Source organism: Rattus rattus, chromosome 4 (genome assembly GCF_011064425.1).
Source record: "Rattus rattus isolate New Zealand chromosome 4, Rrattus_CSIRO_v1, whole genome shotgun sequence".
Taxonomy (NCBI): Eukaryota; Metazoa; Chordata; class Mammalia; order Rodentia; family Muridae; genus Rattus; species Rattus rattus.
Genome location: NC_046157.1, coordinates 182,339,242 through 182,359,738, shown reverse-complemented (window position 1 = coordinate 182,359,738; position 20,497 = coordinate 182,339,242). Strand labels below are relative to the sequence as shown.

At 40.9% G+C, this 20,497-nt stretch overlaps 2 protein-coding genes across 2 annotated transcripts; both read left to right on the top strand.

The window, feature by feature from the left end:
- The first annotated feature begins 2,618 nt into the window (after nucleotides 1–2,618).
- On the top strand, nucleotides 2,619–16,057 carry LOC116899725 (zinc finger protein 431-like). Its single transcript, XM_032901766.1, has 3 exons — nucleotides 2,619–2,953; nucleotides 15,540–15,666; nucleotides 15,858–16,057. Exons 1-3 carry the CDS (start codon nucleotides 2,951–2,953, stop codon nucleotides 15,920–15,922), a joined length of 195 nt encoding a protein of 64 aa, XP_032757657.1. The 5' UTR covers nucleotides 2,619–2,950; the 3' UTR covers nucleotides 15,923–16,057.
- A 980-nt stretch (nucleotides 16,058–17,037) lies between these two features.
- Nucleotides 17,038–19,421, top strand: LOC116898599 (zinc finger protein 431-like). The gene is made up of 4 exons (XM_032899793.1): nucleotides 17,038–17,157; nucleotides 17,450–17,795; nucleotides 17,880–18,369; nucleotides 18,535–19,421. The coding sequence occupies exons 1-4, from the start codon at nucleotides 17,038–17,040 to the stop codon at nucleotides 18,914–18,916; spliced, it is 1,338 nt and encodes a 445-aa protein (XP_032755684.1). The 3' UTR covers nucleotides 18,917–19,421.
- The last annotated feature ends 1,076 nt before the right edge of the window (nucleotides 19,422–20,497 follow it).

Sequence of the window (20,497 nt, the reverse complement as noted above, 5' to 3'; positions counted from 1 at the left end):
GTACAGTTACCCTTGTAAAAGGCTGTAGGTCTCTCTGGGGAAGAACTGGAGAGAGAGTAATAGCAAAATTTTAATGTATCTTATCAAGATCCTTCCTCTGAGGAACCTGGCCACCCCTTCATTCAAGGGGTTCTGGGTCTGCAAACTGACTCAAGTCTGGAAATTGATTCACTGGCCAAGATTGCCTTTTGCCAGGATCCAATGTAGCCTCTCTTTCATTTGTTTTAGAATTTGTCTGCTTATACAGATCAAACAGATATGTAGTAGGCTTCTTATCTATTTCGTGCCTGGAAACACCATGACTGATTAGGCACTACCAAAGGTCCGAACGAGTCATGCCATTATAAATTTCACCTCTCCTGTGCTGATCATTACAGGCTATGTCATTATAAACGTTGTTTTGTCTACTCTGACTAGTATAATAACTACGTTCGCCTTGTCTCTTGCCATTCAATGCTGCCACCTGGCCCGTGGCAGCATTGAATTTAATTCATCTAATTGAGCAACATCTCCAACCCTAAGGTCTGGCACACAGAAAAGGGCAAGAACAACACTTTTCAAATGTGTGGTGCCCCTCTCACCAGTTTGCGTCTTATAGGATTCGTGAAGGGCATATCTTCTGGGCCTTCCCATTGTGGAGGATTAGGTTTTACACAACCTATCTACTCTGGCATTGCAATTTCCCTGAGCCTTGTGACTTCATCTGGGTTCAGGTAAACTGCAGCTACTTCTCACCTGGTAGGTCTGAGACAAGCCTGGGAGAAAAGCAGGAAACAGAGGACAAACACTGTGGAGCACAGTTGTTAGCTGGGACATCTTCCTCAGTGGAAAGGTGGAAAAACAAAACAAAAACCACGCATGCACACACGGCTATATTACTAAAGATTCTATTAATGAACAGAACTGATAGAATGAATCTCTGTATGCATGTTGAAAGCAGATTTACTAGAATGTCTCACTAACAGTGGCTGTCTACCAACGGAAAGTTGAAGAATCCAGTGTGGTTCAGTCTATGTGGCTGGATGTCTGTCTGTCTTCAGTATATACCAGAGTTTCAAAGCGGTAGGCTTTTTAATGCCAGAAAAAGAAAAGAAAGAAAGAAAGGAGGAAAGGCAAGAAAGAACTTGCTAGCCAGAGGTAAGGTAAGTAGACAAAGAGAATGAGCTACCATCTTCAGTGTTCTTTATATGTGTAGGCTGCCACCAGAAGCTGTGGCCTAGAGTAAAGGTGGATCTTAACAACTCAAAAAATCTAGATTAAAGAAGGGTTTTCACATTTCAAAAGCTATAATTAAGAGAAATCCCCCACAGTACCCAATCTCTTTCAGTTTTAGTTAATTCCACATGTAGTCAGTTTGAATACAAGGAATAGCCAATATGTAAGACAAGACAGAAGAACTGAGAAAGATACCTCCCCCCTCCCCCCCACCCCCTTTTCAGGCAAGGAGAAAACAGGCGTCATTTCCAAAGCAATGATTTCCTTCAAGAAAATAAGCCCTGGGATTTTACTGAAGGAGTCTGGCTATGTTCACATATAGGTTTCCCTACCCCTATACATGCCACGTTAGCCATCGTTGGACTAACGATGTGAAAATTCTAATAAATCTGCTTTCAACCTGCAGAGATTCATCCTATCAGGTCTGTTCATCTAGAGAACCTTTACTAAAACAGTTCTGTGTGTGAATGTGTGCTTATCTTCCCACTGAAGAGGATGTGCTGGCTAACAGTAGTGTTCCTCACGGTTTGTCTCCCAGGGTTCCCATACCTACCAGTGAAAACTAGCTGCAGTTTACCTAAGCCCAGCACGAAGGATTCAACCCATGCCAAATTAGATGTTTGCAGATTTATTGGGGGCAATTCTCTAGTGGGCTCACTGATCCCAAGGATAGAGTTCACTAGTCCCAAAGAGGTCAGAAAAGTCGATATGGGGAGTAAGGATAACGAAAGGTGGGAGAAAGAGAGAAAGAGTGAGCAAGGCAAGGAGGGAGAGAAAAATGAAGTAATGGGGGGGGTGACAGGGAAAGTGGAGGGAAGAGAGGGAAGGATGGAAAGGGGAGGGGGAGGGAGAGAGAGGCAGAGAAACAGAAAGACAAAGAGTACAAAATTTCTGGATTATATAGGAAGAGCTTCTGGGGAAGGGAAAACTTGGCCCCTGCGCTGTAAAGTTCAAGGTACAAGGTGGGGTATGCCAGACACGCCCTGTTACAGGTGGGGACTGAGGAGTGCTGGGAGAACCTGGAGGCCCAGACAGCTTTGGTGTTAAATATATGAAGGTCAGCTGATTGTCGGGTCTGAATCCCAACAGCCACAAAACAAAACTCTTGTTTCCTCAAATCTCTCTTTAATTGTTAATATCTTGGGCACCCTTCCACTTGTGGGACAGATTAATAACCCCACTGCAAGTTGAGTACCAGGGGTTATGCAAGCTGTATACCTTGATTCCAGGAGGCGGAAGGGAAAGAGACTACTGAATGTTGTGAGCTGAGTGCAGGTTGAAGTGAGGACCTGGTGAGCACAGGGTCACCGCCCACAAAAGGGAGGAGCAAGCGGCTGGGCAGTGGTAGGTGGTGTGGTGGGTCCTTCCTGGGGCTGGGCGGGGAGACAGATGAGTAGGCTATTGGAGGACAGGCACAAGTGCTACTGATATGCAAATCCCTTTAGATCTGGAAAAGGTCTGGCCCTGGGCTTGATGCTTGGGTCTGGAACTGTGTATCCTCACTGTACCTTCAGCTCACTCTAACCCTTAAGGAGGTGCTCAAGTCACTCAAGACGACTGGCCAATCAGAGTCTTCACTGGACCTGCCAATCAGAAGAGAAGGCGGGCTTTTCCGGGTGCCTTGGTGTAGTATTCGCGTAGTAGTTAAGCCTTCTTAAATGGTCCTGGCTGCTGTGCTCTGTGTCCTGTGTTTGGATTCTGTGAGGCATGTTCAGGCAAGCTCCGAAGTTGCGACATGGTGAGCACAGGGTCACTGCCCACAAAGGGGCAGGGGGGGGGGGGCGGCGGGCGGGCGGGCAGAAGGCAGGGGATGAGCAGTGGGAGCTGGTGTGGTGGGTCTTTCCCGGGGCTGAGTGGGAATCGGCGGCTACCCGTGAGGTCTTAGCCACTCACTGGACCCAGCGGCAGTTTCTGAATAACTTCCCTGTAGGGGCTGCAACTGTGCAGAGCATTTGGCTTGTGTATGGAAAGATCCTTGGCGTGATCCCAAACTCAGAAGCCTGGTTTCTACAAGTTCTGTTCTTAGCATTTAACATTAAGGTGTAAGATCCATTTGGAGTTATTTTGTGGAGGTTGTGGAAGGCATCTCATGTGCTGGGTAGCAATCCAATATCAAGCTGTAATGTAAGAGTAGAATTGATGATGTAAAGGATTTGCTAAAGGTTAGGAGATAGCAAGGCACACCAAGTAGAATTTAGCTGAGAGAGGACTGCCTGCAAAACACCCCACGTGTAAGTAGTAAGCTAACCAGGCCTGTTAGAGATTAGGATGCTAGGATACACAAGTTTGTTCACCAGGATTGTCCAGAAATATGGCACCAGACCCTGATTTGCAACCAGCCACTAGGCCCATCTCCATATCAAAGAGCAGGCCTCTAACAAGCTGATCAGTGGGGCATTACAGGATCACAGTCAACAGTAAGGCCTGGTGTGCCATAAAGGTTTAGTTTTCTTCTTGAGAAAAGCATAGTTCTGCCACATGGGCAAGATGACACCCGGTGACAACCATTAGAAAAGGTAAAACAACAACAAACACTGTTTATTGAGTGCTGGCCTGATCAAGCTACGCTTTCCCTCCTTTTCCTGAGGTCCCCGTGTTTGAGCTCCTTCTGAGACTCAGGGACATGCTTGGCAGAGCCAGTAACCATCTAGGGCCTAGTCCTTGGGAGCTTTCCCTGGGGCCCTGGGTATAGAGATAAAACAGCTCCCCTAAAACCAGGAATATGCTTGGGGCCAGGGCATTTGGGAGGGGTTGCTTAAGATTCTGAGAAAACAACTCTTGCCTGTTGTGGTTTGCCCTGAAGTTACTGTATTTTGATGCTAATTCCACTGCCCCAAGGACAGCTGCCTAGTCACCTACTCAGAACTCAGGTGACTTCACCAGAACCACCTCCCCATTGAATTTGTAAAGTACAGGTGAGGGGCAGGTACAGGATAGAAGGAGGCCTGTCATTGGAGGAGAAGGAAGGATGGGCAGGAGAGAAGTTTGAAAGAAGAGGAGGAGACCAGGACAGAGAGGAGGAGAGAGGAGAGAGAGAGGGGAGAAGCCATGGCAGGTGATGTTAAGATTCTGCTCTGTGTATTTACAGGTTGTTATCAATGTTCCTAAGGAATGGATGGTACTGTGCTGTGTATGTTTAAGTCGGCAATTATACCTTACCAATTGGATCTAAGATTATTGTGTTGTGTGTTTTTTATGTGGGGGTTTGAGTGTAGGAAAGTGTGCGGCTGGGATGTGTTTCTCCCAAGATACCTAGCGGGATAAAAGACCAACAATACCCTCTTTATTTTTACATTTTTACAACAACACTTCCCACCATGTGGGGCTATGGGTGCCAAGGCCACTATAGGCTTGGTAAGGAATATTTTTGAAATACGCTGAGTTCCTTGTGCATCAGTTTGATTAGACTTTTCCTGAGTGTGTCCCATTATATGATGTTTCTGCTAACTTTGTAGTTTAATCTTTCTGCTGACTTCATAGATGTCTCCCATTTCTTTCCATTTCCCTCACATAAACCGTATACAGGTGACATTCTTCTTAAGCTTACTTACCTTAAGACCCCCGACACCCCCACCCCAGGTTTTATACTTTCTAGCTTCTCCTTTTCCTATGTTTTTCTTCATCTGAGACCTTCCACTTAGGACACTGTCACTAACCTACTGTTTTAGGGCACTGGTGTACTTAAGAAACATCCCGGAAATGTTTGCTGTGTAAATGGCCTATCTAAGTGGCCAGACTTGTAGCCTCCAGTTTATATTTAAATTGTTCAAAACTTAACCTGGAAAAAAAATGGGCTGGGGAGATGGCTCAGCAGTTGAGAGCACTGACTGCTCTTCCAGAGATCCTATTCTCAGCAACCACATGGTGGCTCACAACCATCTGTAATGGGATGCTCTCTTCTGAAGTGTCTGAAGAAAACCACAGTGTACTAACATATAAATAAAATAAATAAATCTTAAGAAAAAAAAAAAACTTGGGGGTTGGGGATTTAGCTCAGTGGTAGAGCGCTTGCCTAGCAAGCACAAGGCTCTGTGTTCGGTCCCCAGCTCCGAAAAAAAAAAAAACAAACACCTGGAACCTGAACCTAAAACAAACCTAAGGGTGACAGCATACATGGACTGTAAAATCTACCTAGGCTAGATCCTCTTTTAGCATTTTAGACCCAGCTAACTGGATCTTTGGTGGTCTTTGCTACTTTGTGGTTTCTTTTTCCCCACTCTTAATCCCCCTCCTCAGCCTCCCTCCCCCCCACCCTCGTTTCACCCCCTAACACCAGATAGGAGAGAAACAAGGATGGAGGAGAAAAAGATCCTTGTACTCAACCCAGCAGCGTGAGTCGAACAGTCTTCGCTGGGGGTAGTGTAGATGAAAAGCCAAGAGTTAGATTTGGGGGGACTGCTGGTTAATACAGCTGCCTCGAGTTTGTTTTTCATAATTTTTATGCCCCAGAGTGCCATAGAAAGCAAAGCTACAAGTTAACAAACAATTCTCCAAAATATGCACAGAATATAGGGATGAGGTTATGAGAATCATCCTTTGGCAATACTTGGTTAAAATCCTTTTACCTTTCCACTATCAGCAGTCACAGTGAATGGAGTGATTCAGGGAAATTCAGTTCCAGAGTCCAAAAGGAGTTTCTGAGATGCAGAGGTTTCTCAGGTGTGCAGGGTGGGGTGTAGGTGGGCAGGGCAGATTCTACATCATTACTAAAATCCACATGGCATCATGTGGAAGCAGACATTAAATTATTCTTCAACCTTCGTTTGTGTGTGGGTTCAGGGGGGCTGGATTTGTGTGAGATCACACGGGGGCATTGGGAGCTGCAGAGCCATAACCCTCCTTTCTTACCACCTCCACACAGAGAGCTCTAGAGCGTGGGGTCAGTAGTGGCTGGAGGGTCAGAAATATAGCAGTTTAGGGGTCAGTTTGAGTTATTCTTGTGGGAGTTGGGACGTCTGTGTTTTTTCCATTTGAATACACATGCAATCATAGGTAATATTGGTCAAGTTCACATTTTTCCTGGCTGAGTTTCCTTAGGTCTTTTGATTAAAACTTGACTATAATTTGGGGCTTATGTTCTTGCCTTTTTTTCTCTACATCTCCTTTTTTCACAAATGTGCTAAAACTTTTGATCATTGTAGCTCTTTGATAAGTACAGATGGAATCTCCATTGTGCCAAAATGTGTACTATTTCTTCATAATCCTGTTGATGATTCTGAAGTTTAGACGTTTTCTTTAAATTTTGAATTTTGCTGCAAATTGAACATACCCAACATTCCTTTTTTAACATCACTATAATGGTGTTGTTTACAGTTATATAAGTTGGTAAAAGATATTCTACATAATAATTCATTTAGCAAGCTATATAGTACCTGTGTGAAACTGAAACTGATGTGAAATAATGTCCAAAGCCATAGAAAGAGGACTTTAGTGTAGACTTTAGTGACACAGAATACATCCTTATTGTCACGTAGACAAGATCTTTATAAGTATGACTTAATTGAGAAAGCAAAAAGAGTGAAAATAAAGCATGGTCCAGAATTGGACAATGAATCTGGATGTGACACAGGATTGTGTCTTAGCACTAAAGTCTGATAGCAGTAGGTTGGGATTTTCCATAGATACCTACTAAAACTAGTTAAGACTGTGTTTCTATAGTTGATATAAAATTGTGCATGTTTAACATATGTATTCTGATACATGTGGACATAATACCTACACCCAAGCAACCCCCATCCTACGGAGTGTTGTATTGGAATCATGGCTCGTGCCCAGACAGACCACACCTGGCCAGTACAGTTCCTCCTGAGAGAGTTTCATTGGTGTGGGGGTGGAGGGTGGTGCACAAAGGAGGGGAGGAGACAAAGGAGGAAAAGAGAAAGAAGGGGCGAAGGTCAGGAAGGGTTGGCTTTTTATTTGGGTAGGGACATAACTTCTTGCAGGTGAGGGTGAGAGATGGGCTAGGAGGACACTGGAAATATATGACAACAGATGCACAGGTCCCTGTCACCTGTGGGTGACGTCATGTTTGGAGACAATTTGCAACCATAAAGCCGGTTCCTCATACCAACACTAACTTCTCATAGAAATGACAGAATTGCCATGGATCCCAGCAGTCTTCTCAGTATAGTTTCCATGCACTTGAAATTAGTTTTAAATCGTACCAGAATTCTCATGTTCCTTGCAGTTGTATTCATGCTAGCCTAAATATGAAAATAACATCAATGCTCATTTGTTGAGGACAAGCTAGGTGCCTCTAGGCGACCTAGGGTGCCTTGGGTTAAAGGAGTGGATAAAGGATTATGCACTTGTAAAGACTCTCACAGTCAGTGCTTTATTGGTCATAAAACAGCATGTAATTATAGCTTAAGCATTATCAACCCATTTCTTTCTCCCATATAATTTTAACCTTTAATGCACTCTTATTATCAGATGGATATGAGAGCTTGAACCATGTTGTCAACATTGTAGGTAGCACTCGAAAATGAAGGGTGACCAAGTCAACTCAGTCAGTCAACAGGGTCTCAAGGGAGGGAGTGAGGATTGAAAAGAAAAAGACAATTAGACAATATATAGCATGATTCTAGCCAGTGCTGAGGCTGAAGCGGGTTTATTTTTCCCAGTCTGCTTTTCTACCATTTTTAGTACAAGCAAATAATAAGGTCAATTCTAGGTCAAGGAACAAACAAGGCACAAAGACCTGTGATCATTGTTTCTAAGGGCTCATTAGTTTGACAAGAGAAAAGGAATGTTACTAGCCCAAATGTAAATATTCTTACCTGAACCTACTTCCTAAGTCCTAGTCCAAGGTCAAATTCCTCCCAAATTCCTATAGAAGGGCAGAAAGCAGAGAATCTAGCTGAAACAATCTTCTTCAAAGCGTTTTTTTTCCTAATGTTTATTTAGAACATTATGTGGAGAAGAGAAATGAAATATCAAGCTTTCTGTAGCAAGAGTTGTTGTAGATGAGAAGCAAATGTGTTATTATAGTATGCTGTAAAAATGCAGAAAGTGGCTTTATTTGGATGGCATGAGAGCCCTCTGCCAATGAGTCATACTGCATGAAGAAGTAAAAACGAGGTTAAGAAACAGATTGAAGGGGTTGGGGATTTAGCTCAGTGGTAGAGTGCTTGCCTAGCAAGCTCAAGGCCCTGGGTTCGGTCCCCAGCTCCGAAAAAATGAAAAGAAAAAAAAAAAGATAAAAGAAACAGATTGACTGTTTTGTTTGAATTTAAATACTAATGATAAATTACACTTGAACAAACATGTAAAAGTCTTAGATAACTGACTCGGCTCTTTGTTTTCTCTGCCTTATGTAACTTAGATGGTAACACTTTCATTTTTGCTTTGGAGAAAGCGTTTAAACATTTAATATTTTTATACATTGGTTTACTTAGGCTTAATGCATAGTATAGTTCATGTAGCGATTTTGTGCAACATCTCGTTTATTTCTGTTTTAATAGTTATTGAAACATTCCTTTTTCTTAGGAACAATTATGAGTATTCCTTTGGAATGAAATGAAAAGCATTGTAATTCCACACTCCAAACTAGTGAAAGCTAACACAAGAAAGTGATTGCTTTTGTTTCCTGCGTGATATATATTTCACATTGCTGAGAACAAAACTTCTGATTTCACAGATATAGACTGGGCCCAAGATGAGCTTGTCACGAACTCCTGTGTTGCAGAGTATTTGATCACATTGTGAACCCAGAGACTGTCCAATTTGCTGGAGGCAGGGTTAGGGGGGGAGCTGTTTCTAACTGGTATGGCTCAGCCATTACTACACACCTTTGCTATCAAACGATGAAGGTAAACATCGTTTTTGAAGGAAGCGCTCATGTTCGTAAGTAATGTATAATTGAGTGGGTGAAAAAATGATGAATCAGGGAAAGATCTGACAGAATAGGATATGCCCAACTCTCAAGAGAAGAGGGAAAAGAGGCAATATAAGAGGAAGCAGCACAGAGGGTAAGAGGAGGAGGCAGTTTTACCTGGAGAATTTTACAGAGACAGGCGGGCTAAAGACAGAAAAAGAGAAAATGAGCAAGAGAATGAGAAGAGAGCAGTTGACTAGAGTTCCTTTGAGGCCAAGCACAGCAATTCAGTCAGAAGTGAAAGACGCAATTTGAATTGGTTAGCATAAAGAGTTTCAGCTAGGAGAGCAGAGTTGACCAGCCAGAGTTCAGAAAGAACAACAAGAAGGGTGATTTTATTTAACAGTTAAGTCTCAGATGCCCAAAACACTCAAGTGCCCGACCCTCCTTAGCCACCTCTATGTTTGCCCCATGCTGAGCCTTGCTGGTGCATGGAAGCTTTTGTTCCTAACTAAGGAATATCTTGATCTTTCTGTTTGGCACCTGGGCAGTAACACCCAGTTCCTGTTTTTTGTTCTAGTTTTTCTCCTGAGGGCATAACCTTTTTTTCCACTGTGCTTCCAGGAATTCTCCAACCAGTGAACTTGGGTGTATATTCTGTGAACCTCAGTAAAGCTTTGGCATTTTCTTTGCACAAATGACCCCAGTCTGTGTCTTTTGTTAAATCCCCCAGGCCTACGCCCCGACATTCTAGACCTAGATAAGATTGTACAGAAGCTGTAAGCTTCCTTGACTAGGCCTAGATTATCAGAAGGAGGAAGTAAGCCTTCAAGGCATTTTTACATTCCTATGTGATAGTCACTGTCTACAAAAATAGAACCAGAACTGTATGTATCACAATCTTGCTGCCCCTATCTTTCCGATTTTGCTTTTCTTTGTTCACTATAGCTTCCCTTCTTTGCATTTTCATTTAGGCAATATTGAATTAAGTTTTTAAATGAGGGTAGATTCTCATATAATATATCCTGACCACTGTTTCCCCACCCTACACTCCCAACTACCCCCACTTCTATCCTTTCCCCAAGATCCACCCCCCACACACACACACCCATTTCCTCTTCAAAAAGGAGCAGACCTAACAGACAAATCAAGATAGAAAAAGACAAGGCGAAAGCCTTCATAGTGGACAAGGCAACCTGATAGGAAAAATCTCAAGATCAAGCCAAAGAATCAGAGTTAAACCTGCTTCCACTGTTAGGAGTCACACAAAGACACCAAGCTAACAGCCATAACATATCAGCAGAGGACCTGGCATAGACCCATGCTGTCTCTATGCTTGCCATTTAGGTTTCTGTAAGATTCCTAGAAATCCAGTCAGTGTTAGTCATGGGTTCCCTCTCATGTCAAGGGCCTCAAGTTAAACCAAACATTGGTTGGCCACTCAAACCAATTTGTTACCATCATGCCCCAGCACATCTTAGGAAGGACCATCTTAGGAAGGTGTGTGTGGGTGTTGGGGGTGGAGGGTGGGGTGTGTCAGGGTCAACCTTCAATAAGCCCCTTGTAGCTAGGGACTGAAAGGTGACCCCAATGGCTGTGACAAGCAGTTTTTATACTTTCAGAGGTACAGGTTACATTAGCAGGTTTACAGTTCACACTTATATGGCATGCCTTTGAGCGCTTATCTGGGACCAGAGGGTCAGGCTACTATCAGTACATTCTGCAGGATTTTCAAGAATGTCCCTGCTCCTCCCAAGAACTGTGGGTGGAGAATGGAACTTGTCCTAGCCTTGACCAGAGGCAGTTGATGTAAAGCTGGCAAAAGCCCTTAGGGTCCCCATAACCTACCTACTTTCCACCAGGCCAAGCCTCCTGACAGCTCTTAGGCTTCAGTAAGAACTAGGGTCCTTCAACCCATTCTTCAGTTGAGGTACTTTTAGGTTGTTTCTAGGTTCTGGCAAATGTGAATAAATATGCTATGAACATAGTTGAGCAAATGGCCTTGTGGTAGGGTGGAGCACCTTTTAGATAGATGCCAAGAGCTTTATAGCTGTGATTTGAGATAGATGGATTCTCAGGATTCTGAGGCACCAGGACTCTGAGGAAATGCTCATTTCCATAGTGGCAGTATTAGTTTGCACCCTACAGGCATGGAGAGTTGTTACCCATTCTCCATATCATTACCAACATGACTTGTCACTTCTATTGATCTTAGCCATTCTGACATGTGCAAGATAGATTCTCAAAGTAGTTTTGATTTGCATTTCCTTGATGGCTGAGATGATAATGATTTCTTTAAGTATTTCTCAGCTTTTTGAGATTCCTCTGTTGAGAATTCTCTGTTTAGATTTATACCACCCCCCCCTTTTTTTAAAAGATGTATTTATTAAATGTGAGTGAGTACACTGTAGTTGTCTTCAGACAGGCCAAAAGAGGGCATGAGATCCCATTACAGATGGTTGTGAGCGACCATGTGGTTGCTGGGAATTGAACTCAGGACCTCTGGAAGAGCAGTCAGTGCTCTTAACCGCTGAGCCATCTCTCCAGCCCCTACACCCCATTTTTTACTTGAATTTTTTGCTTTAGAAAGTCTATTTTCTTGAGGTCTTTATGTATTTTATATATTAGGCCTCTATAAGATATGGATTTGTTTAAAAAACTATTTTCCCATTCCTTAGGCTGCCACTATGTCCAATTGACTGGGATTTTGCCACTTCTAATCTCCTTTATATATTATTTTTTTTTTATTTATTGGCAAAGAGGAGAAACAGAATACACAGGATGAGAATTGGCCTGTAATTTCTTAAAATTGTTATTACAATCTTGTAGTTCATGTTTAAAACACTTTCTGTCTGTCTTTCTATCTCCTTTTATTTTTGGTACCATTTACGTTGTGTGATTCTATTCATTACAATCTAATTATATTGTTTCTCTGGAAAATGAAAGACCTTCACCTACAATTTTCTCTTCTGAAAATTTACTATGAGTTTCTTGAGGTTTTGATTTGGGAAACTATTTTAGTGTCCTCTTCCGAAGGCTTGCCTCTCCTCATTTCTTGGCAAATCTGTGTTTTCCAGTTGTTGCAATCATCAATTTTTGGGTTTTGTGTATGTGTGTGTGTGTTTGTGTGTGTGTGTGTGTGGTTTGTTTGTTTGTTTGTTTGTTTTTGCTACGTGAATGATTGATGTCGTTAAGACATTTGATTTTAGGTTTTTTAAAATTTCTGATACATTATGGCCTTTTTGTCCTAGTTAGCTTCAGTTGTGAACATTTTAGAGCCTACAATCATCTGAGGGGCTCTCACTTGAGGGCATGCCCTCATCAAAATGTCTGGATGCTGTATCAGTGAGAGATTGTGTTGTGATGATTGATGTGGGAAGGCTCTACACTGAGGGTGGCAGGATCCCTGAGCAAGTGGGCCTGGGCTGGGTAAGAGAGCTGGGTAAGTATGAGACAGTGACCAAGCAGGAAACAATAATTGTTCATGGTTTTTGCCTTTTCTTGAAGCTTGAGTTTCTATCCTAAGCTCCCAAACTGATGGCTGTCATGTGACTGGACCAAACAAGTGAACCTGTTTATTTCCTGAGATGCTTTTAGGTTAGAGAATTGAATCAAAGTAGGAGAGTAGCAAGTTAGAACAAAAAAAATAGGCTATTTTGTTGCTGGACAGAAACTAGAGAAACTAGAAATGTTCTCCTTTGGAGGAACGTGGTAAATATCAGGGCTTGAGATGGCAAACAGCATAGAAAGCTGTATTCAGAGCTTAATCAGCTGTTGTTGTAGCACCTGGAAGACTGGAGTCATGCAAGTAATGCAGTCAAAGTTGAGGTCATAGGATTTCAGTGGAAAATAGACTCCATGACAAATTTAGCTAGAGGTCATTTATGTGGTATTTTGACCCCAAATCTTTCTTATTCCGCCCATGCTCTGAGAAATTGAGTAAGGCCAAATTAAAAAACAATTAGCTATATTTCTTAGGTCAAATATTGAGTCTGTTAGATGATTATTACTAGTAACTCATTCTGGACTACAAGAAAAAAACAACAAGTTGAGCAGAAATAAATGCAAAGTCTGTGGTTTGTAGAGAAAAGCAGCCCTGGGAAGTTACACAGGGCAGCCAAATGCTGAGACAGAGGCATGAATTTTCAAAGAGTTTATCACCATTAAAGAGAAGGTCTTTGCTCAGGATTGGAAGCCTATGAAGGTGAATTAAGGGAAACAGTCCCTCCTGCTAAGCCTTCAGTTAATGGAAGGGGGAGTTGGCAAAGTCATTCCTAGACCCAGGAAGGAACTTCATATAAAACCTGCTACTACTGGTCCAAGCGTGGCACCCAAGTTCTGGAAATAAGAAATATGGAAAAATAAGGTTATGGCTTCTTCCCCGTGGTTTCAGTTCAGCACTGTTCCAGCCATCTATGTTTGGCAGAGTCAGAGCCCCAGTGAGGGAGGACACTGTGAGAGTGCATGGGATGAATCTGAGGATGAAGCCTGAGTTGCATTTGAGACCACAAGATATAGAGATACCCAAGTTATGAGACACCTGTCATGGAGAGCTGCATATAGGGAGTTCAAGGATCTAAACTGAGAGATGTATGAGAAGTTGCAGGGATAGGGCCCTCTAAGCCTTTTGAAACGGAGGCTCCTTGTGTCTGAGACAGAGCTGCAGGATTTGATGTTTGTCCTGCTGGGTTTCTTGCTTTGGTCCAATCTTCCCTCACTATGTACACATTCCTCTCTACTGGAATGGGAAGGGGTATTCTGTGCCTTTGTATGTTGGAAAGATATAACTTGCTTTCTGATTTTACAAGATGTGGCAATCAAGAGTGTCAGAAGTGATTCAGGGCCTTTGAAGAGTGAGTGTATGGGCTGCTGCTTCAGGCTATTAGGGTCATTGGAAGCTCCTGATTAACTGCCTGTGAGGGATGGTTTTCTTAGAATTGACTTGTTTGGACTTTTCCAGTTCTGGGAAACAGAAACTTAGGCCTAGTTTCCCAACCTCTCAGTTTACAACCTGTCATGGAGGAGTCAGCCTTGCTCTGGCCAACTCAGTTCTCTAAATAGAAGCTTTTGTAGGAGGAACCTTTCTAGATGATTAGTTATTGGGGATGACATTTGACTGTCTATAGACTCAACCCATTTCCTGTTGGGTGTGTGTGTGTGTGTGTGTGTGTGTGTGTGTGTGTGTGTGTGTGTGTGTGTGTTGTGTATTGGTTGTACCTGATTAGTCAGCTTCCTTCAAGTGTTGTCTTGTCTTCAGCATTATAGACTGTAACCCTAAATCACATAAGATGCAGTTGAAGCAATTGCTATTCAGTGCTAAGGTATTTTGCAAGCCTGGTGTTTTTTATAATTTTAATTTTGTTTTTGTTTTTTGAGGACAAAGTTTCTCTATGTAGCCCTGGCTGTCCTGAAAGTAGGTATGTAGAACGTGCGGCCTCAAACGTAAATGGTCCACCTGCCTCTGGCTCCAGAGTGCCAGGATTAAATGTGGGCCAACATGCCCAGCTTTTTCTTTGTTTGTTTGTTTGTTTGTTCGTTTTTATGTTATTGGCTGATGGGTTGGACTGTGGGTTTTGGCACATGTCAAGCATATGCTGCTGTGTTGATCTTCATCCACGTTACGAATTTTGAAATTTGACAGAGAGCATATTCTGTTTCTCAGGATGGCATGTATTCATGACATTCATACATATCATTCATGACATTCATATGCACATCATGTATGCCTAATCCCCATAGTAGTCAGAAAATGGCTTCAGAATTCCTGAACTTGGACTAATCAATACTTGTGAAGCTCATTTCTAACTACTGGCAATTGAGGCCAATTATTTTAAGACCAGCAAGACCTCTTCACTGCTGAGCCAGCTCCTGTCCTATGTTGCTTATTTAGGATCAACATTTACATTGCCAATATTTTCAGTTATCTGTTTGTATCTGTTTAAACATTCATTCCCTTTTAGTAAGATCTCATTACTGTTACAGTTTAAACTGGGCCACCTCAAGATTCTGGAAGAAGAATACAGAACTGCAGTGAATGTAATTCTTTGTAGGAACTCTAGTAAAAACCTCTGAGTCCTTTCTATCTTTCTTGTTTGTTTGATTGATTTTTTCATAGGGGAGACAGGGTCTTAATATGTACCTCTGGCTGTCCTGGATAGACCTCAGATATACCTGCCTCTGCCTCCTGAGTGCTTGAATTAAAGACATGAGCCTATATGCTCACTTGATATTTTTTTGCAGTTAGTAATTGTTCATACAATTTCTCTGTGTGCTCAATACTGCGCCCCCCCTCTCCATTAATTAGCATTTCTCTTGCAAGGCTATATCCTACTCAAAGAGCAAAGAAATGACAGAGGTGAACCTTATTACTCAGTTTTCTTCTAAGATGATTTGGTAATTACATTAGAACATCTGGGTCAAGAAATAAGTGGGGGAAGCACCAGAAGCATACATTTACAGTGATATCTGTATCATGGTTTCTGTTGTACTAATGTATGGGATATTTCAGGATGCATTGACCTATGATGATGTACATGTGAACTTCACTCGAGAAGAATGGGCTTTGCTGGATCCTTCACAGAAGAGTCTCTACAAAGATGTGATGCAGGAGACCTATAGGAACCTCACTGCTATAGGTAAGACAGTGAATTTTCTTTCAGTTTTTAAAATGAGGAAACAAATGTTCCTTTGTTACTGTTGCTTTTCTGTAACTTCAATTGAGAATAAAGAAGAATGAGGTGAAAAAATCAGGTTCACTGAAGATAGTAACTTAAATGTTGCCTAATTTCCAATAATATATCATACATTTTCTGGTACTGTATTTTAGGTTACAATTGGGAAGACCATAGTATTGAAGAACATTGTCAAAGTTTCAGAAGACATGGAAGGTAATTTTCATGTGCAAGTTGGTATGAATATGCCTCTGAAGAAATGTTAGTATGTCCTCGAACTTTTAAAGAAACGCAACAGTGTTAAAAAAAAAATACTTTAAGTGTATTTATTATTAAATTCTCAGAAATCCATGTATGAAATTCTCAGAAACCTGTGTCAGGTGTCTGACTTGTTTTTTGCAAGGCATTCCACTAAGAAAGAAGACAAAGAAACAATGCCTTAGCCTTACTATTTGAATCATAGCCACATTACATCCACTCTATAAATCTGTCAATCTGTTTAGTCTCATAACACACACACACAGATAGAGTAGGTGATAAGTTTATGTTTCTAATAGGCAAATATATCATAGTAAAGCTGATTACTCATATACTAACATTGTTAAGTTTAAGTGAGAGGGACAGTTTATGAGAGTCAAGAATGTTGTTGAAGAGAAACCTTAATTCTTATACCATATGTCTATGATGAACAAAAAGTCAAACTGTGTGAATGCAATGTGGAAATCTTTCTTTTGTTATTTTTACAGGTATATCCTGTGTCACAATGGATACAAGCCATGTGAGCACAAGGATAGTGAAAGGAGCAATGCCCCCCACCCCCAGAACAATTAAGATATATGTAGTAGTCCACATTTGAGCAGACTCTCTCAGTGTGACATGTTTATAATTCGTTGGTTTCCCAACTTCATTGGGAATATATCCATAAACTCACATAGCAGAAAATCCCTATGAATACTAGGATTGTGGAAATTTCCTTTCTGTTTGTCCTGGTTCACTTGGCCGATGTGATATGCTAATGTAGTGTATTTCACAATAAATGAAAACATATGAATGTACTCAATGTGGTAAAGTTCTGAGCTCTTCCATTTCTCTTCAAATATATGAGAAATCTCATAGAGCGAAAGGATGGTACAAATGTGAGCCATGTATTAACACTTTTACCAGCCCATAATGAATGGGAAACCATGAGTGTAAACAAAGTGATAAAACCTTAAGATGTGATTCTTCTTTACAATTAGACCAAATTATAGAATTAATTTCCACAGGTAAAAAGATTCATTAGTTTAGTGCATGTGGTAAAGCTTTCACATGTGCCAACTATCTATCTTTGCAGGTATGAAAGATGTCATACTGGAGAGAAAGCCTCTGAAAATACTCAGTGTGGTAAAGCCTTTGCACAACACAGTCATCTCCAAAGACACAAAAGCACACATACTGGAGAGAAACTCTATGAATGTAAGCCACGTGATAAAGCCTTTACATACGATTCTCAGCTTCAAACTCTTGAAAGAATTCATAGTGGAGAAAAACCCTACAAATGTAATCAATGTGGTAAAGCCTTTGAACGTTCATACTGGAGAAAAACCTTACCAATGTAACCAATGTGGTAAAGCCTTTGCACATCGTCGTAATCTTGGAATGCATAAAATAATACATACTGGAAAGAAACCCTACAAATGCAATCAGTGTGGTAAAGCCTTTGTACGACACAGTCATCTCAAAATGCACAGAATAACACATACTGGAGAAAAACCTTACAAATGGAGAGAAACCTTACGAATGTGAACAATGTGGTAAAGCCTTTACATCTCATAGTTATCTCCAAGTACATAAAAGAATACATACTGGAGAGAAGCTCTATGAATGTGATCAATGTGGTAAAGCCTTTACATCTCATAGTTATCTCCAAGTACATAAAAGAATACATACTGGAGAGAAGCTCTATGAATGTGATCAATGTGGTAAAGCCTTTGTACTTCACAGTGCTCTTAAAAGACATAAAAGAATACATACTGGAGAGAAGCTCTATGAATGTGATCAATGTGGTAAAGCCTTTACATCTCATAGTTATCTCCAAGTACATAAAAGAATACATACTGGAGAGAAGCTCTATGAATGTGATCAATGTGGTAAAGCCTTTGCACAACTCAGTCATCTCAAAAAGCATGGAATAACACATACTGGAGAGAAACCTTACAAATGTGATCAATGTGGTAAAGCCTTTGCACAACTCATTCATCTCAAAAAGCATGGAATAACACATACTGGAGAGAAACCTTACGAATGTGAACAATGTGGTAAAGCCTTTACATCTCATAGTTCTCTCCAAGTACATAAAAGAATACATACTGGAGAGAAACCCTACAAATGTGATCAATGTGGTAAAGCCTTTGCACAACTCAGTCATCTCAAAAAGCATGGAATAACACATACTGGAGAGAAACCTTACGAATGTGAACAATGTGGTAAAGCCTTTACATCTCATAGTTATCTCCAAGTACATAAAAGAATACATACTGGAGAGAAGCTCTATGAATGTGATCAATGTGGTAAAGCCTTTACATCTCATAGTTCTCTCCAAGTACATAAAAGAATACATACTGGAGAGAAACCCTACAAATGCAATCAATGTGGTAAAGCCTTTGCACAACTCAGTCATCTCAAAAGGCATGGAATAACACATACTGGAGAGAAACCTTACGAATGTGAACAATGTGGTAAAGCCTTCATATGTAGTTATCTCCAAGTACATAAAAGAATACATACTGGAGAGAAGCCCTATGAATGTGATCAATGTGGTAAAGCCTTTGATCGTCGTGGTAATCTTGGAAGGCATAAACTAATACATACTGGAAGAAAATCCTACAAATGCAATCAGTGTGGTAAAGCCTTTTCACTAAACAGTCATCTCAAAAGGCATGGAAGAACACATACTGGAGAGAAACCTTACGAATGTGATCAATGTGGTAAAGCCTTTGCATCTCATAGTTATCTCCAAGTACATAAAAGAATACATACTGGAGAGAAGCCCTATGAATGTGATCAATGTGGTAAAGCCTTTGTAGGTCAGAATGACCTTAAAAGACATAAAAGAACACATACTGGAGAGAAACCTTACAAATGTAATGAATGTGGTAAAGCCTTTGTATGTAACTCTAATCTCCGAAAACATAAAGCAACACATACTACAGTGAAACCTTATGAATGTAACTAATTTAGTAAGTTCTTTGCCTCTCATGATCAACTTTGACAACATGAAAGAATTCATACTGGAGAGAAACCTCACAAATGTAGTCAATGTGGTAAAGCATTTTCACAATCAAGCCACCTCCAACTACATAAAAGAACACATACATACTAAAGAGTAACCGTATGAATGTAACCAATGTAGTAAAGCCTTTACTATGATATTCAAAGGCATGGTGGTTTAAATATATTTGGCCCATAGCAAGTGGCAGTGTTAGGAGGTATGGCCTTTTTGGAGTAGATGTGGCCTTTGAGGAAGTATGTCACTGTCGGAGGGTTATGGGCTTTCAGACCCCATGCTTAAACTCTACCCAGGGCAGAAGAGCCTTCTGGCTGCCATCTGATCAAGATGTAGAACTCTCTCTTCCAGCACCATGTCTGCTTGGACACTGACATTTCTTCCACCTTGATAATTGACTGAACATCTGAATCTGTATACCTCCCCTCCCCCCAATTAAATGTCCTTTCTAAGAGTTGCCTTGGTCATGGTATCTTTTCACAGCATTAAAACCCAAATTAACACAAACAGCATAAAAAATAGTTCTCACTATAACAAAAATGTAGTCATACTTCATTCACTGAAACCCTGTGAATGCAGAAAATAGCATTCTTGAGAAAAGCCTTATGAATGGGCTCAATGTGGTAAAGTCTTTGTGAAATCTGCATAAATACCTAACAATTCAAAAACATGGTCACAGTAAATGCCAGGAGTCTATTGGAAACCAGCTGAGTTAGAAGGGGAGGGATTATGAATAGGGTGGTTGTGTGTGCAGTTAGTGCTAGAAAGTTAGGGGTTAGGGTTAAAGGGTTGGGGGTGGTGTGGGTTAGGGTGAGGGAGTGGGTGGGTAGGGTTAGGTTGGGGGTGCTTAGGGTTAGGGTTTAGGAAAAAGTGAATTTGGGGAAGGAAATGGGAGGAGGTTGGCTGTGGTACAGGGAGGGATGAAAATGATATATAGTATTCATAAAATCCTCAAATACAAAAACAATCAAGTTGAACATTTTCAAGGTAAATAGATTGGGGTGTAAGGAGAGTTGTTATTACATACATTAATGAAATTCAGAAAAATCATTAGGTCTTATCTTAGAAATCACTTATTTCAATAAAGTGGAAAACTCTAAAATAAAGTATGTAGATTTCTGGACGTATATAACCTACCAAAAGTAAATCGTGAAGATCTAAAAAAAAAATTGAGCAGATTTGTAGAAAGCAGTACAAGTGAAGTAGTGATCAAATATTTACCAAATAAAAAAATTACCAGACCTTCAATGAAATACACAAATGCTTCTCAAAGTATGCTATTAAATAGCAAAGGAAGGTTACATTACCAAACTCTTTATGAAGTTAGTATTGGCCTAGTACTAAAACCAGATAAACACAGACCAATCTCCAACATAAATACATGCAAAATTTCTTTAAAAATGCCTGCAAACTCTTCAATAATAAATCACAAAATTACTATGATCAAACTGGTTTATTACAGAGATGTAGTACTGGCTCAATATGTCAATAAATTTTATAAATTTCTAAATCTCTTGTTTTTGATAGAAT

Coding starts and splice junctions, on each gene's coding strand:
- LOC116899725 (XM_032901766.1), top strand. Junction 15,667..15,857: donor TAGGAACCTCACTGCTATAG/GTAAGACAGTGA, acceptor ACTGTATTTTAG/GTTACAATTGGGAAGACCAT.
- LOC116898599 (XM_032899793.1), top strand. CDS start 17,038: ATGAAAGATGTCATACTGGAGAGAAAGCCTCTGAAAATACTCAGTGTG. Junction 17,796..17,879: donor CCAAGTACATAAAAGAATAC/ATACTGGAGAGA, acceptor ATGGAATAACAC/ATACTGGAGAGAAACCTTAC. Junction 18,370..18,534: donor CAACTCAGTCATCTCAAAAG/GCATGGAATAAC, acceptor TAATCTTGGAAG/GCATAAACTAATACATACTG.